We start from the raw sequence: 18,309 nt of genomic DNA, 5'->3' as shown, positions 1-18,309 counted from the left end.
TTTTATAAATAGAGTATACCCAATTTTCTAAAGTTACAAGTATGATTCTTATAATTATTCTTACCTCTTTGAATTAGTGTCTGATCATTAGGAACTAACTCTGACCAAGGTATGAATTCACATTGCTCTATATCCACAAAATATCCAAAGATAGAACATTCACCAGTTGGTAGGTTGATGCCTACAACCGAAAATGAAAATTCAACTAAGAAAGGGGTTCAGTTATGGAATGTTTCACTAACCATGAAAACTCTCTCTGAAAGATTTGATTATTGAACCAGAAATAATAATCATTCACAAAGGTTATATCCAACTATATAAAATAGGCCTGTTTTCCCCCAATCTTCAATGTATAAAAGTGAAGTTTTATTAACTTCTTGTCCTCTTTATACCCAGAAAGCAAGGTGAAATATGATCTGACATTCCTTGAAATCTTACCCCAAAGTTTTGATTATTATCATGTGTTTGGATGCAGTTAAATGCCAGTAACATACTGATTGTGGTCAAACCAATATATCAGAGAACTTTGTTATTTGTAAATCACACTTATCTTTCTATTATAAAAGTAATACATTTTCTTAGAAAATTCTTAAAATATAGAATAATAAAAGTAAACTAATTTAGCCATGGATTCACCATAAGGTAATAACAATATTAATATTTCACATATTCTTACTTACCACTTGAATGGTAAATAAATCTTTGAAAAATTGTGTCTGTAAATTTTTTTACCATTCTAAAAATAAATTGTGTTTTCTTATTATTGTGCTTTAAGAGTTCTTTATCTATTCTGGATATATCTTTGTTTGATATGTAATTTATATATGTTCTGTGAATCTGTGGCTTATCTTTCTATTACTTATTGTTATTCTCTTAATGGTATGTTCTTCAGAGCAAACGTTTTAATTAAATTTTTTTTCTCTTATGGATTATGCTTTCAGTGTTGTGCATAAGAACTCCTTGTCTACCTGAAGGACACAAAGGATTTTTTCTTGTCCTTCTTAAGAATTTTATAATTTAGACCAGGCGTGGTGGCTTATGCCTGTAATCCCTGCCCTTTGGTAGGCCAAGGTGGGCAGATCACTTGAGGTCAGGAGTTTGAGACCAGCCTGGCCAACATAGTGGAACCCCGTCTCTACTGAAAATACAAAACTTAGCCGGGTGTGGTAACAGCTGCCTGTAATCCCAGCTACTTGGGAAGCTGAGGCAGGAAAATCACTTGAACCTGGGAGATGGAAGTTGCAGTGAGCTGAGATCACTATAGCCTACGTGACAAGAGCAAGACTCCACTTCAAAAAAAATGTTTATATTTTTACAATTTATATTTAGGCCTATCGTCCATTTTAGTGTATAATATTAGTCTGTCAAATTCCTTTTTTTAAACATATAAATGTTCGGTTGGTCCAGTACTATTTACTGAAAAGACTATTCTATTAGTTAGCCTGGCCTGCCATAACAAAATACCATAGACTGGGTGGCTTGAACAACAGAAATATATCACCCCAAGGCAAGGTATCAGATAGCCAGGGATGGCCCTGTTCCCCAGAACTTGCTGAAATTATTCAAACTAGCCAATCCCAAGCCCATTTACACTGCCTCATTGCTTCCTGCAGAAATCACAATAAAGGTACTTCCCCACAGTTCCTCTTTCTCCCTCTGCCTTGGGACTGACCCCAGTGCTTCCCTCCTGAGTTGCCCAATGTGTCATGTTCTTTCTCTTCAGGAACCTGTGAGTATAACAAAACTGTAAAACCCTTTCCAGTTCCCTTTTCTTGAACTGAGTCTGGCCTCACCATACCTCACCCAAAGGAATATGGTAAAAACAGCATGCCACATACAATCTCTGTTGTACATTCTCCTTTATTTTCCTTTACAAATCCCTTAAAAATATAAAAATCATTCTTAGCTTACAGGCTGTACAGAAGTAGGCTACAAGCTGGAATTGCCTTACAGGCTGTAGTATGCTAATCCCTGGTTTAACTAAGTGTCCATGCCTTTATTATATATCATTAGTCATTAGAGAAATGCAGATTAAAAACACAGTGAGATACACTTCATACCCACTGGAATGGCTATACTAAATGAGAAAGACAATGACAAATTGCCTCCAAATGTTGGGGAGGATTTGGAGAACAGGAACCCTAACATATTGTTGGTGGGAATGTAGACTAGTGCTGTCATTTTGGAAAAAAGTTTGTTTAAAAAATTAAACCTAAAACTACCACAATATGACCCAGCAATTCTTGTCTTAGGCATCTATCCAAGAGAAATGAAAACATATGTCCATAGAAAGACTTGCATATGATGCATAAAAGCATTATCCATAATAGCTCAAAACTTTAAACAATCTAAATGTCCATCAACTCGTAAATGGATAGACAAGATGTGATATATTCACAGAATGGAATACTATTCAGCAAATTAACTACTGATAGATGATACATCATGGATGAGCCTCAAAAACATTAGGATATATGAAATAAACCAGACCCAAGAGACCATATATTGTAGGAGTTGATTTCTTAAAATGCTTATTAAGGCTTAATTTACTAAGACAGCAAATTCATTGCCTACAGTTGGGGATGGGAATAAGGATTAACTGTAAATGGGCATGGAGATCATAATGGAAAGATAAAAATATTCTAAAACTGATGTATGGTGGTGGGTGCATTATTCAGTAAACTTACTAAAAAATCACTGATATATATACTTGAAGTGGGTGAATTTGATGGTATGTAAAATATACCTCAATCAAGCTCTGTCTTCTCAGTTCAGTAAGGCCATTATGCTCTGCTTAGGTTCCCTTCCCTGGGCCATCATCTGGAATGCTCCTCCAGGTAGACAGCTGGGGCAATCAAAGGGCTCATTTCATTTACTACCTGGGGCAAGGCCATGATTTATTACTGTCCATCACAAATAAATGAGGATACTTCTTGTTTTCCTTCTTGATAGGGACTGAAAACATATTCACCAGGTCAAGAACACATACCAAATGCCAGAAATTGAGATGACCTACTCTGGTAAAAATAGTTGCCAACGTGACTGGGATTACTATTTGTTTAAGATTATTATAGTCCACCATCACCCACCTTGATCCATCTTTTTTTATTTCAAAAGATCAGGTTAGTGAATTAAGTAGGAATATAATGGATAACTCACACCTGCATCTTTGAAGACCTGAGGATGTCATTGATATCTGCCATTTCTTCCAGGATGAAGTATTGGTTTGAGGTCTGTGGACTGAGAATTGACTGTGGGAAGGGCTTTCATTTGGCTTCTCATGTCATTATAAATCTTATTCCACAGGTCATGAAATTAAGGTGAAGCTGTTTGCCAGTGCTAAGTATATCTATTCTGATTACACACCCAGGTGCGTAATTACAGACCACAGTGCCATCAAATTAGAACTCAAGATTAAGAAACTCACTCAAAACCACACAACTACATGGAAACTGAACAACCTGCTCTGGAATGACTACTGGGTAAATAATAAAATTAAGGCAGAAATAAATACATTTTTTGAAACCAATGAGAACAAAGGCACATGTACCAGAATCTCTGGGTCAGAGCTAAAGCAGTGTTAAGAGGGAAATTTATAGCACTAAATGCCCACATCAGAAAGTGGGAAATATCTAAAATCGACACCCTAACATCACAATTAAAAGAACTAGAGAAGCAAGAGCAAATGAATTCAAAAGCTAGCAGAAGACAAGAAATAACTAAGATCAGAGGAGAACTGAAGGAGATAGAGACACGAAAAACCCTTCATAAGATCAACCATCCAGGAGCTGGTTTTTGGAAAAGATTAACAAAATAGATAGACCACTAGCCAGACTAATAAAGAAGAAAATAAATGAATCAAATAGATACAATAAAAAATGATAAAGGGGATATCATCACTGGTCCCACAGAAATACAAACTACCATCAGAGATTACTATAAAAACCTCTATGCAAATAAACTAGAAAACCTATAGGAAATGGATAAATTCCTAGACACATACACTCTCCCAAGACTAAACCAGGAAGAAGATGAATCCCTGAATAGACCAGTAACAAGTTCTGAAATGGAGGCAGTAATTAATAACCTACCAACCAAAAAAAGCCTAGGACTAGACAGATTCACATCTGAATTCTACCAGAGGTACAAAGAGGAGATGGTACTATTCCTTCCGAAACTATTCCAAACACTAGAAAAAGAGGGACTCCTCCCTAGCTCATTTTATGAAGCCAGCATCATCCTAATGCCAAAACCTGGCAGAGACACAACAAAAAAAAGAAAATTTCAGGCCAGTATCCCTGATGAACATCGATGAAAAATCCTCAATAAAATACTGGCAAAATGAATCCAGCAGCACATTAAAAAGCTTATCCACGACAATCAAGTTGGCTTCATCCCTGGGATGCAAGGCTGGTTCAACATACGCAAATCAATAAACGTGATCCATCACATAAACAGAACCAGTAACAAAAACCATATGATTATCTCAATAGATGCAGAAAAGGCCTTTGATGAATTCAACACTCCTTCATGCTAAAAAACACTCAATAAACTAGGTATTGATTGAACACATCTCGAAATAGTAAGAGCTATTTATGACAAACCCATAGCCAATATCATACTGAATGGGCAAAAGCTGGAAACATTCCCTTTGAAAACCAGCACAAGGCAAGAATACCCTCTTCACCACTCCTATTTAACATAGTATTGGAAGTTCTGGCCAGGGCAATCAGGCAAGAGAAAGAAATAAAGGGTATGCAGATAGGAAGAGAGGATGTCAAATTGTCTCTGTTTGCAGATGACATGATTGTATATTTAGAAAACCCCATTGTCTCAGCCCCAAAACTCCTTAAGCTGATAAGACTTTCTCTTTGTAAATAACTAAATTTTTCATTTCCAGATGTCTATTTCATTCTTTTTCATAGCTATATGTTCTTTTAAAATTTCTACTTGTTGTTCCATAATTCCTCATTTATTAAAAATGGATGCCATTCATTTATCTTTTTAGAACCCTAAACACTTACATTAAAATCTGTGTTGTGTCATAATAATTTTCCCCGAGATGAATTAATATGAGGGGCCATTTTGGTGGTATACTTCCTTAATAGATTAGGTTTTCTTTATGTGTTTTACAATTTTTTCTTGCAATGTAATTATAATTTTTTTTTGCTCTCCCTCCTTTTTTTCTTTTTCCTTATTTCTACTTTGGTGGTTTTATAGTTCTATAATTGCTTCTACTTGTCTTTCCTTCCCTTTTTACCCTCCTATTCTAACCCAGTTTTATACTGATGTTTCAGATGATAAAGCAAAATTTCATATTCATTGTTTTAAGATAAGCATTCAAATATAATGAATAATTTATTAAGTTGCCTTTTAGTTTACAGGGAAAGCAAACAGAGTTTTAGGTCTTTCTGCCTAACAAATAAATTAAGGCAATTTATTTATCTATAGGAGTTAGAGGCATGAAGTTGAATCATTCATTTCAACAAGTTAACACGCAATGCTTTTGGATTAAAGGTTAATTTCCACAGGAAATAACATAGAATCTTTGCCTTCCAGATGTCTTAAATAGAACTTTTAACAAATACAGTAATGTGTCACATGTTTTAGTCAATCGTGGACTGGATATATAATGATGTTACCACAAGATTACAATGGAGCTGAAAAATTCCTATCACCTAGTGACAGCATAGTCATCATAACATTATAGCTGTCATAACGTCATAGCACAATGCACTAATTATGTTTGTGGTGATTCTGGTGCCAGTTGCATATACAATTATCTACAGTACATAACATGTGATAATGATTATAAATGACTATGTTACTGGTTTATGTATTTATAATACACTTTTTATCATTATTTTAGAGTGCACTCCTTTTATTTATATATAAAGTTAACCGTAAAACAGCTTCAGGCAGGTCCTTCATGCAGTATTCCAGAAGAAGGCATTGTTATCATAGGAGATGACAGCTCTGTGTGTATTATTGCCCTGAAGACCTTCCAGTGGGACAATATATGGAGGTGGAAGACAGCGATATTGATGAACTTGACCCCACGTAGGACTAGGCTAATGTGTATGTTTGTGTCTTAGCTTTTAACAAAAAAGTTCAAAAAGTAAAGAAATAAAATGAAACATAAAAACAGAATAAAGATATCAAGAAAATATTTTTACACAATGTGTTTTTGCTTTAAGCTAAGTGTTGTTTCAAAGGAGTCAAAAGTGAAAAAAAGTTAAAATCTTATGGAGTGAAAAAAATTATAGTAAGCTAAGGTTATTATTGAAGCAAGTTCTTTTTTGTGTTTGTGTTTGTTTTTTTTTTGAGGCTGTCTTAATCTGTTGCCCAGGCTGGAGTACAGGAGCATGATCATGGCTCACTGCAGCCTCCAACTCTTGGGCTCAAGCGATCCTCTCACCTCAGCCTTCCAAGTAGCTGAAACTATGGGAGAATACCACTATGTCTGGCTTTTTATTTATTCACTTATTTGCTTTTAGAGATGGGTGGGTCTTACTATGTTGCCCAAGCTAGTCTTGAACTCCTGGCTCAAGCAATCCTCCTGCCTTGGCCTCCCAAAATGCTGGCATTATAGGCATGGGCTACTGCACCCAGCCTGAAGAAAGAAAAAATTTACAAATAAATTCAGTGTAGCCTAAGTGTACAGAGTTTATAACGTCTATAGTAGTGTACAGTAATGTCTGAGGCCTTCACAGTCACTCACCAGTCACTCACTAACTCAGAACAACTTCCAGTCCCACAAGTTCCATCCATGGTAAGTGAATGGTGTACCATATTTTAAATTTTTTATACTAAGTATTTACTGTACCTTTTCTATGGTTAGATATGTTTAGATGCACAAATACTAGGTTGTTACAATTGCCTACAGTATTCAAATATGTACAGTAATATGCTGTACATATTTGTAGCCTTAGAGCAATAGGTTATGCCATATAGCCTAGGTGTGTAGTAGGCTACACTATCTAGGTTTGTGTAAGTTCACTCTTTGACATTCACACAATGAAAAAAGTCCCCCAACAGCACATTTCTCAGAACATATCACAGTTGTTCAGCAATGTATGACTGTAACCTCAAACAGATACATCAGACAAATCAGTAGGATTTGTATTTTTGGTATAATGTTGTTAGCATTCATCTTTAACAAAGTTCTTCTAAATATATTTATGCTTAACATTTTGTCTCTTTTTGGTACCTGCATCAACAATCACTTTATCTACTCAAAGTTCCTTTAGTCAACAACAGCTAATTGCAAAGGTTTACTGTTTCAAAGTAATAGGATAGATTCCATTTGTTAGAACTGATTCAAAAACACAAGTACTAAAGAAATCTAAGGCTTTATAAAATAACTTGCTTTTTTTTTAAAAAAGAAATATAAGACTATAATATTATGATCCTACAGAATTTCTTGCTACATGGTGGTATGGATAATACAGATCCAGATACACAGCAGATGAGCTCAGAGTAACTGAGTTCATAGTTTTACAGCTTTATCTTCTGCCTTACTAGCATTATAGGTTTTTGTAGCACCTAAAATCAAACAGGAGTGTAATTTTCTTCAGCTTATTTCACTACAAGGAGGGTATTGGGTGTATTATAAACCTTCTTTTTCCTTTAATCTTAACATTTTAAAAGATGAACCTAATCATTATAAACCAAGCATTGCTTTAAATTAATATTTTAAAATAAGTATAGTTATGATTATCCCCCCAGAACTTACCTACTTGTGAATTGCTTCCAAATAATTCATGAATAAGTTTGTCAAAATCGTATGTTACTTTTGCAAGAGAATCAGGTTCAAAACTGGGACAAAATGGCATATTTTCTCTGTGTTCATCTTCACGGTTTAAAGCTCCTCCAAATGCCCAAGTAAAGGCAAACACAAAAAGCTTTTGAATAATTTTTATTAATTTATCAGGATATTTCTCTGGATACCATGTATTTTCATCCCTGGGGTAGACAGGTATGGAAGGATGAAGGTTAACATTTTTAGAAAGCAGTTTAGGAATAGAAATTTATTTTAATATAATGTTAAAGTTTCATTATTAAAAATTGTAATGCAGTTAGGTGTTAATATAAAAGTTTCAGTTTCCTTTGATAACTGTCATGTAAATTATACAATTACTATTTTTATTTTTAAAGTACCATATGTATAAAACTTGTATAGTCAAACTTTATTTCAAATATACATTTAATATGTTTTTATTTAACATATGTATATACACTTTTATTTATAATATACTTTATTTAATATACCTTTAGTATGTTATTTAATATACATATGTTTAATATATGTATATATTTTAATTTATGTAAAAATGTTTCATTTTTATTTTAGGTCAGTTTATTACTGACAGTTTATCTGTATTTTGGAAGAGGAAATTATAATTCTTAATTTTATGTGGAAAGACATAAGTGAATAGTCATTCACCCTATATTCCTCTCAGCCAAGTCCTAGAGGCTGATTTAGTTCAACCTGGCTAAAGCCAGGCAGTCTGAATCTGGAGAGAATCTTCTCCACTCTGGATTAACCCAGATCATCCATGGTTGGTGGGATCATGAAATTCTATGGTGATGGTGATGGGGCTGAACATGACATTTGAGCCTGATTTAAAGACATTTCATATAGTTCAGAATTTAGCACTATCATAAAACTATTTATAAATTGTGAAAAACCTAAAATATGTCACTAAACTGGAATTTATTAGCAATCATTAATGTACAGGTCATTTGTACAATTCCATCTGAAATTTCTAGCCATATGTAATAGTTCACTTAGCAAATATTTGAGTAGTTATTATGTGTTGGTTTTTCTGAACAAAACAGACACAATCCCTTTTTTACAGAACAGGAGAATTAATGCTAAACCATGATAAGTGTAAAGAAAAAAGTTGGTCAAGGAGCCAAGATGGCCGATTAGAAGCAGCGGCTGCCCTTGGCACTCATGAGGAGGAATGAAAGTAGCGAGAGAATTCAGCACCTTCAACTGAAATACCCAGGTTCTCTCACTGGGACTGACTAGGCAAACAACTCAACCCATGGAGAATGAAGAAAAGCAGAGTGGGGTAATGGTCCACCTGTGAGCGTCACATAGCCAAAGGAATCCCCTTCTACCCCCAGCCAAGGGAAGCAGTGAGGGAGTGTGCAACACCACCAAGGAAACCATGCTTCTCCCATGGATCTTCGCAACCCACAGATCAGGAGATCCCCTGTGAGCCAATGCCACCAGGGGCTTAGGTCCCATACACAGAGCTGTGGGGAATCTTGGCAGAGCAGCCACTCAGGTACACACAGAGACCTAAGAGTTTTATGTACTCTGGCCCCAGGAATCCCAGAAAGGCAGGAAATCTATCCATAATTCCTGATAGGAAAAGGGCTGGATCCAGGGAGTCAACCAGCATCATTCTCTGGGCCCCACTTCCAAGGCACCTCACGAGTTAAGACCCACTGACTTGGAATTCCAGCCACCCAATGGCAATAGGCTGGAGGCTGAGTGAGATGGGACCAAATTCCCAGGGGGGCAGGGAAGCTGCCATCTCTTGGTTGACTCAGCTGTTCCAGCCTGATGGCTCTGGAGAGTCCAGGTGGTCAGGAGAAGAAGGGGCTCCCCACAACACAGTACAGCTACTTTGCCAAATTGTGGCCAGACTGCTTCTTTAGGAGGGACCCCAATCTATTCCTCCTCACTGGGTGGGGCCTCCCTGCAGAGGTTTCAGCCACTCCACCCAGGGTTATATGGACAGAACTCTGATCTTTCCCTGGGATGGAGCTCCTGGAGGTAGGGTTGGCTGCTGTCTCGGTGGTTTGGTTGACTCAGCTGTTTCAGCCTTCCAGCTATGGAGAGTCTGGGTGGTCTGGGCAAGGAGGGACCACCCCCCACGCAGCACACCTGCTCTACCAAGAAGCAGCCAGACTGCTTCTTTAAGGGAGTTCCTGATCCTGTTCCTCTTGACTGGGTGAGACCTCCCAACAGGGGTCTCCAGACACTTCCTATAGGAGCGTTCAGGCCAGAAACAGGTCAGCACCCCTTGGGACACAGTTTCCAGAGGAAGGAATAGGCTACCATCTTTGCTGTTTCAAAGCCTTCACTGGTAATACCTCCAGGTAAGGAAAAACCTAAGGCAAGTAGGGGCTGAAGTGGACCTCCAATAAGCTGTAGCTGCCCTATGGAAAAGTGATCTGACTCCAAGAAAAAAAGACAAAAAATGACAATAACAACATCAACAAAAATACCTCACAAAAACCCTACTCGAAGGTCAGCAAGATCAAAGATTTAAGGTAGATAAGCCCACAAAGATGAGAAAGAATCAATGCAAAAATGCTGGAAACTCAAAAAGCCAGAGTGCCTATTCTCCAAATGACTGAAACATCTCTCCAGCAAAGGCGCAAAACTAGGCTGAGGATGAGATGGCTGAATTAACAGAAGTAAGCTTCAGAATGTGGGTAATAATGACTTAAAGAAGCATGTTGTAACCCAATGCAAAGAAGCTAAGAATCGTGATAAAACAATACAGGAGCTGATAACCAGAATAGCCAGTTTAGAGAGGAACATAACTGACCTGATAAAGCCAGAAAACACAATACTAGAATTTCACAATAAAATTACAAGTATCAATAGCAGAATAGACCAAGTGGAGGAGAGAATCTCAGAGCTTGAAGACTATCTTTCTGAAATAAGACAGGCAGACAAGAATAGAGAAAAAACAATAAAAAGAAATGAAATGAAATGAACAAAAACCACTGAGATTTATGGGATTATGTAAAGATACCGAAGCTATGACTGATTGGGGTTCTTGAAAGAGATGGGGAGAACGGAACCAAATTGGAAAATATACTTCAGGATATCATCCAGGAGAAGTTTTCTAACCTAGCAAGACAGGCCAACCTTCAAATTCAAGAAATTCAGAGAAACCCAGTAAGGTGCTCCATGAAAAAAAATCAACCCCAAGACATATAAACATCAGATTCTCCAAGGTTGAAATGAAAGAAAAAATGTTAAGGGCAGCCAGAAAGAAAGGCCAGGTCACCTACAAAGTGAAGCACATCAGACTAACAGTGGACTTCTCAGAGAAAGCCCTATAAGCCAGAAGACATTGGGTGGCCAATATCCAACATTCCTAGACTTTACAACCTAGACTTTCATATCCAGTCAAACTAAGCTTCATAGGCAAAGGAGAAATAATATCCTTTTCAGATACACAAATGCTGAGGGTATTCATCACCACCAGGCCTGCCTTGCAAGAACTCCTGAAGGAAGCACTAAATATGGGAAAAAAAATCCGTTATGAGCCACCATAAAAATGCACTGAAGTACACAGACCAGTGACACTATGAAGCAACCACATAAAGAAGTCTGCAAAATAACCAGATAGCATCATGATGACAGGATTAATTTCACACAAGACCCATTGGTATGCTGTCTTCAAGAAACTCATCTCATGTGCAAAGACATACATGGGCAGAAAATAAAGGGATGGGGGAAAATTTACCAACCAAATGGAAAGCAAACAAACACAAAAAGCAGGGTAGCAATCCTAGTTTCTGACAAAACAGATTTTAAACCAACAAAGATAAAGAAAGACAAGGGCATTACATATGATTATGTATATGATTACATATGAGTATGAAATCACAAAAGGGAAGTGAAGGACCTCTTCAACAGGAACTACAAAACCTTGCTCAAGGAAATCAGAGAGGACACAAACAAATGAAAAAACATTCTATGCTCATGGATAAGAAGAATCAATATCGTGAAAATGACCATGCTGCCCAAAGCAATTTATAGATTCAATGCTATTCCTATTAAACTACCATTGACATTCTTCACAGGTATAGGGTTCAATTTGACAAGAAGAACTAACTATCCTAAATATATGTGCACCCAATACAGGAGCACCCAGATAACAACCCCACTGACAATATTAGACAGATCATTGAGACAGAAAATTAACGCAGATATTCAGGACCTGAACTCAGCTCTGGATTAAGTCGACCTGGTAGATATCTACAGAACTCTTCACCCAAAAACAACACAATATACATTCTTCTCATTGCCACATGGTGCTTACTCTAAAATTGATCACATAATCAGAAGTAAAACACTCCTCAGCAAATGTGAGAGAACTGAAATCATCTCTCAGACGACAGCACAATCAAATTAGAGCTCAAGATTAAGAAATTCATTCAAAACCACACAACTACCTGTAAATTGAACAACCTGCTCCTGAATGACTCTTGGGTAAATAACGAAATTAAGGTAGAAATCAAGAAGGTCTTTGAAACTAATGCGAACAAACAGATAATGTACAGAATCTCTGGGATGCAGCCAAAGTGGTGTTGAGGGATGTTTATAGCACTAAATGCCCACATCAAAAAGCTAGAAAGATCTCAACACGCTACCATCACTACTAAAAGAACTGGAGAATCAAGAGCAAACAAACTCCAAAGCTAGAAGAAAAGAAATAACCAAGATCAGACCTGAACTGAAGGAGATAGAGACATGAAAAATCCTTCAAAAATCAATGAATGCAGTAACTGATTTTTTGAAAAAATTAATAAAATAGACTGCTTAGACTAATAAAGAAGAAAAGATAAGAATCAAATAACCACAATCAGAAATGATAAGGGGAGTATCACCAATGACTCCATAGAAATACAACCAACCATTGGATAATACTATAAACACCTCTATGAATATAAACTAGAAAATCTAAAAGAAATGGAGAGATTCCTGGACACATACAGCCTCCCAAGACTGAACCAGGAAGAAATCAAATCCTTGAATAGGCCAATAATGAGTTCTGAAATTGAGGCATTAACAAATAACCTACCAACCAAAAAAAGCCCAGGATCAGGTGGATTCACAGCTGAATTCTACTAGAGGTACAAAGAAGATCATGTCTAATGAAACTATTACAAACAATTGAAAACGAGGGATTCCTCCCTAACTCCTTTCCCGAGGCCATCATTATCCTGATACCAAAACTTGGCAAAGATACAACAAAAAAGAAAACTTCAGGCCATTCCTAATGAACATCAGTACAAAAATCCTAAAAAAAAAAAAAGGACTGGCAAACGAAATCCAGCAGTTCTTCAAAAAGCTTATCCACCACAATCAAGTTGGCTACATCCCCGGGATGTAAGGTTGTTTCAAAATATGCAAATCAATAAATGTAATTCATCACATAAACAGAACTAAAGACAAAAACCACATGATTATCTCAATAGATGCAGAAAAGGCTTTTGATATAATTCAACACCCTTTCATGTTTAAAACTCTCAATAAATTAGGTATTGAAGGAGCATACCTCAAAAATAATAAGAGCCATATATAACATAGCCACAGCCGATATCATACTGAATGGTCAAAAGCTGGAGGGATTCTTCTTGAAAACTGGCACAAGACAAGGATGCCCTCTTTCACCACTCCTATTCAACATAGTATTGGAAATTCAGGCCAGGGCAATTAGGCAAGAGAAAGAAATAAAGTGTATTAATATAGGAAGAGAAGAAGCCAAATTATCTTTTTTGTAGATGACATGATCCTGTATCTAGAAAACCCCATCATCTCAGCCCCAAAGCTTCTTAAGCTGATAAGTAACTTCAGCAAAGTCTGAGAATACAAAATCAATGTGCAAAAGTCACTAGCATTCTTGTACACCAACAACAGGCAAGCAGAGAGCCAAATCATGAATAAACTCCCATTCACAATAGCTACAAAAAGAACAAAATACCTAGGAATACAGCTAACAAGGGAAGCGAAGGACCTCTTCAAAGGGAACTACAAACCTCTGCTCAAGGAAATCAGAGAGGGTACAAACAAATGGAAAAGCATTCTACGCTCATGGATAAGAAGAATCAATATCATGAAAATGACCATATTGCCCAAAGCAATTTATAGATTCAATACTATTCCTATTAAACTACCATTGACATTCTTCACAGAACTAGAAAAAAATTACTTTAAAATTCATATGGAACCAAAAAAGAGCCTGAATAGCCAAACCAATCCTATGCAAAAAGAACAAAGCTGGAGGCATCACATTACCCAACTTCAAACTATACTACAAGGCTACAGTAACCAAAACAACACGGTACTGGTACAAAAACAGACACAGAGAACAATGGAATAGAATAGAGAACTCAGAAACAGGACTGTACATCTACAACCATCTGATCTTTGATAAATGTGACAAAAACAAGCAATGGGGAAAGGATTCCCTATTTAATAAATGGTGCTGGGAGAATTGGCTAGCCATATACAGAAAACCGAAACTGGACCCCTTCCTTAAACCTTATACAAAACTTAACACAAGATAGATTAAAGACTTAAATGTAAAACCCAAAACTCCAAAAACCCTAGAAGAAAATCTAGGCAAATATCATTTAGAATATAGGCACTGGCAAAAATTTTATGACAAAACTTTGAAAAGCAATTGCAACAAAAGCAAAAATTGACAAATGGGATCTAACCAAACTAAAGAGCATCTGCACAGCAAAAGAAACTATCATCAGAGTGAACAGACAACTTACAGAATGGGAGAAAATTTCTGCAGTCTATCCATCCAGAGGTCTAATATCCAGAAAAAGGTCTAATATCCAGAATCTATAAGGAAGTTAGGCTGATTTATGAGAAAAATAGACCATTAAAAAAGGGGCAAAAGACATGGACAGATACTTCTTTTATTTATTTATTTATTTATTTATTTATTTATTTATTTATTTATTATTATACCTTAAGTTCTAGGAAAGAGACATACATGTGGCCAACAAACATGAAAGCTCAACATCACTGATCATTAGGGAAATACAAATCAAAACCACAATGAGATACCATCTCATGCCAGTCAGAATGGTGATAACTAAAAAGTCAAAAACAACAGATGCTGGCAAGGTTGCAAAGAAAAAGGAATGCTTTTACACTTGTTGGTGGGAGTGTAAATGAGTTCAACCACTGTGGAAGACAGTATAGTGATTCCTCAAAGACCTAGAGGCAGAAATACCATTTGACCCAGCAATCCCATTACTGGGTATATACCCAAAGGAATATAAATCATTCTATTATAAAGATACATGCACACATATGTTCATTGCAGCATAATTCACAGTAGCAAAGATATGGAATCAAACTAAATGCCCATCAATGATAGACTGGATAGAGAAAATGTGGTACATATACACCATGGAAGACTATGCAGCCATAAAAAGGAATGAGATCATGTCCTTTGCAGGGACATGGTTGGAGCTGGATGCCATTATCCTCAGCAAACTAATGCAGGAACAGAAAACCAAACACTATATGCTCTCATGTATAAGTTGGAGCTGAAGGATGAGAACACATGGACACATAGGCAGGGGAACAACACACACTGGGGCCTGTTGGGATGGTGGTCAGGGGAGGAAGGGCATCAGGAAAAATAGCTAATGAATGCTGGCCTTAATACCTAGGTGATGGTATGATTTGTGCAGCAAACGACCATGGCACACATTTACCTATGTAACAAACCTGCATGTCCTGGACATGTACCCCTGAACTTAAAATAAGAGTCAAGCACTGCATGAATAATAATAGTAGGGATAACTAGTTTAGATGTGGGAGTCAGGGAAGGTCTCTTTGAAGAAGTAACTATTCAGTTGAGACCAAAGAATGGGTGATATTTGGCAAAATAGAGGAGGAAGAACATCTTGGACAGAAGGAATACATGTGCCAAGACCGTAAGGTCAAAGGATCATGGCTTGACAAACTGAAGAAAAAGCAAGTGTCACTGAAGCACAATCAGAGCAAGAGATTAGGAGATGAATCTGGAAAGGTAGGCAGAACCTTTTTAGGCTGTGCCAAGATTTTTTTCTTCCACTTTGAAAGTAATGGGAAATCTTAAATCCCTACAAAAGAGAAAAGAAATATTTTAAATTATGTTTTATAAAGATCGACTCTTCCATATAAGAGACATGTACTCTTATATGAGGCATAAGACTCTTCTTCTATAACAGACATGTACAAACGTATTAATCATAATACTATTGTTAATAACAAAAATTGAAAATCCAAATGCTTACCAATGGATAAATAACCTGTGATACATATGTGTGTGTGTGTATACATATATGTATATCATAGTTTATATATATAATGACAATGGACTAGTTGGTAGCAGTGAAAAGAAATAAGAATAGCTATATGCACAATGGACTAAACAGATGTAATGTTGAACAAAAGATGCAAGTGACAGAAGATCATACAGGATGATTTCATCTATTTAAAGTTAAAAACACACAAAGCTAAAATATACTATTTTGAAATATATTAATAAGTACAAAATCCAGAATAGTAGTTATCTCAGATGATGGGATACCCTGAGATCTAGGAGAGAATACAGAGGACTTCAAAAATAAAATAATATGCTTTTTCTATGGCCGAGTGGTATATATATGGGTGATTATGGTATTGTTATTTATATCTTATATATGTTTTATAAATGCCCTTTTTGGCTACTCATTATTTAATAAAAATTTAATTCCTTGTTGTTACACTGAGAATGAGCAGGAAAAATTGGGGAAACCAATTAGGAAGCTATTGCAAACAGTATAGGCAAGAAATGATGGAGGTTTGGGTTAGAATGCCATAATCAAGATGTAGATAAGTGAGTGGATTTTAAGGCAGAACTGACAGGCAGAGTAGAAATCACAAGTGAATGTTTTATCATTCAAAAGCAAATGTGACATGAATGTCTTAAGGACTCATAATAAGATGCCCAACAGTGACTCTTCTATCCTACAAAATGGCTGAAGAAATGTAGAACTAATAATTTACATTGCTATAATTTATTGAGCTCTTACTATGTACTAGGTTCTATTCTGGATACATAACATATCACATTATTATTCCAGTTTAATAAATGAAAAAAAATTAAAGCTTTAAAACATTTAGCAACTAATTCAACATTTCACAGCTCATAAATGGCAGATTCATGAAATAAATTCATGTCAATTTTATTCCTTTCTCAAATATGTATAGAGGCTGGACAAATGCATTCCTATAAGGCATATTACTTCAAAATGTAGCATAAAATCTGGTATCTTATATTAGCTATACAAAGAACTTTAAGTTGGAATAAAATGAATTTAAGTGGATTCTGATACTATGAAAACACAGAAGTATTGGTTTATCAAGAAGTAATCCTGTGCATATTTGAGGGTTTGGCACCTAATAGTTATTAAAACATGTTTTCTGAAGGAATGTAACTGACCTCTTTTCTATATCCTTGAATGTGACAGAATCTGTTCGAGAATTTGCCTCCTTAGATGACATGTCACTCAAATCATTACCTTAAAAAGAAAAGAGTATTTTTCCATAATTAACAACTGATGTAAAATTTATCTGGTAAACTAATGAGGTTTAACTTTTAACATTGTTTAATTCGTGAATTATCATAGAAGAACATCTTTATTTCACATACGGTATCTGAGAATTAACTTATCAGAACAAAGTGGGAATTACAAGAGCAGAGAATGTTCTTTCATTGTCAGAACTGATTTTTATTTATTTGAAGCATAAAGCTGCATACATTTGTTCTTTATTCTATTCTATCCTTTTTTTATAAGATTGATTGTTGCAAAATGTAAACTTTGAAACAATGAAGTGACTACGACCAAATATGGTACACAATACAAGCTAAACAATAAATGGGCCCTCATAAAGTAGGGCAATAAAAAAAGAAGCTGCATATTTTCAAGTAACAAATTTATTAAAACAAACATTCAACTGGGGCATGTTAGGCAGATTGTAGTCATCCCCCTCCCATTCCCATTACCCACCTTTTTTGTCCAACTAATCCATTCCACAGAGAAACACAAAGAGCAATTATTCATTCTTCCTTGTAACTTATTTTTATTTTATAATATTTGTTTTCTTAATATTAAAAAATGCTTCTTTTAGGACATTTACAAAATACACAAAAGTGTACAGAAGGAAACAATCACCCATAATTCCACCACCTAAAGATAACAACTAGTAATATATTGATGTATTTCTTTATGGGCTTTTATATAAAGACATAAATTATATAAAAACATAACATTTTAAAATGTAAACCTAAATAGAAAACTAAAAACAGAGTTGGGTGCTTATCCTGCTTTTTAGACCTGTCTTGATTTTGTTGCATCATAATTTATTAAGTCATTCATCCATTGTTGGAATTCAAATAATTGTTTTATGATTATAAATAATTCTGCTATGAATAAACCTCCTTGTGCATAAATCTTTCTATGCTTCTCTGATTATTTATTTATAATAAT

The 18,309-nt window shown here is 35.7% G+C and overlaps 1 protein-coding gene across 2 annotated transcripts in view; it reads right to left on the bottom strand.

The window, feature by feature from the left end:
* The window catches only part of DNAH14 (dynein axonemal heavy chain 14), a 497,862-nt gene that overhangs the window by 182,304 nt on the left and 297,249 nt on the right, over positions 1 to 18,309 (bottom strand). Inside the window, exons 40-43 of one of the 2 annotated variants that reach the window (XM_077938651.1) lie at positions 17,262 to 17,340; positions 7,736 to 7,965; positions 1,640 to 1,687; positions 65 to 181 (exon numbers count right to left, since the gene is read on the bottom strand). In XM_077938651.1, the coding sequence (XP_077794777.1) occupies positions 65 to 181; positions 1,640 to 1,687; positions 7,736 to 7,965; positions 17,262 to 17,340 (474 nt within the window). The remainder of the gene's footprint in view (positions 1 to 64; positions 182 to 1,639; positions 1,688 to 7,735; positions 7,966 to 17,261; positions 17,341 to 18,309) is intronic. The other variant, XM_077938650.1, reaches the window with a different exon arrangement.

The sequence above is a fragment of the Macaca mulatta genome, chromosome 1 (assembly GCF_049350105.2).
Source record: "Macaca mulatta isolate MMU2019108-1 chromosome 1, T2T-MMU8v2.0, whole genome shotgun sequence".
In the NCBI taxonomy this organism is placed as follows: Eukaryota; Metazoa; Chordata; class Mammalia; order Primates; family Cercopithecidae; genus Macaca; species Macaca mulatta.
Note: the sequence above shows the minus strand (reverse complement) of the source record. Positions and strands in the feature narration are given on the sequence as shown.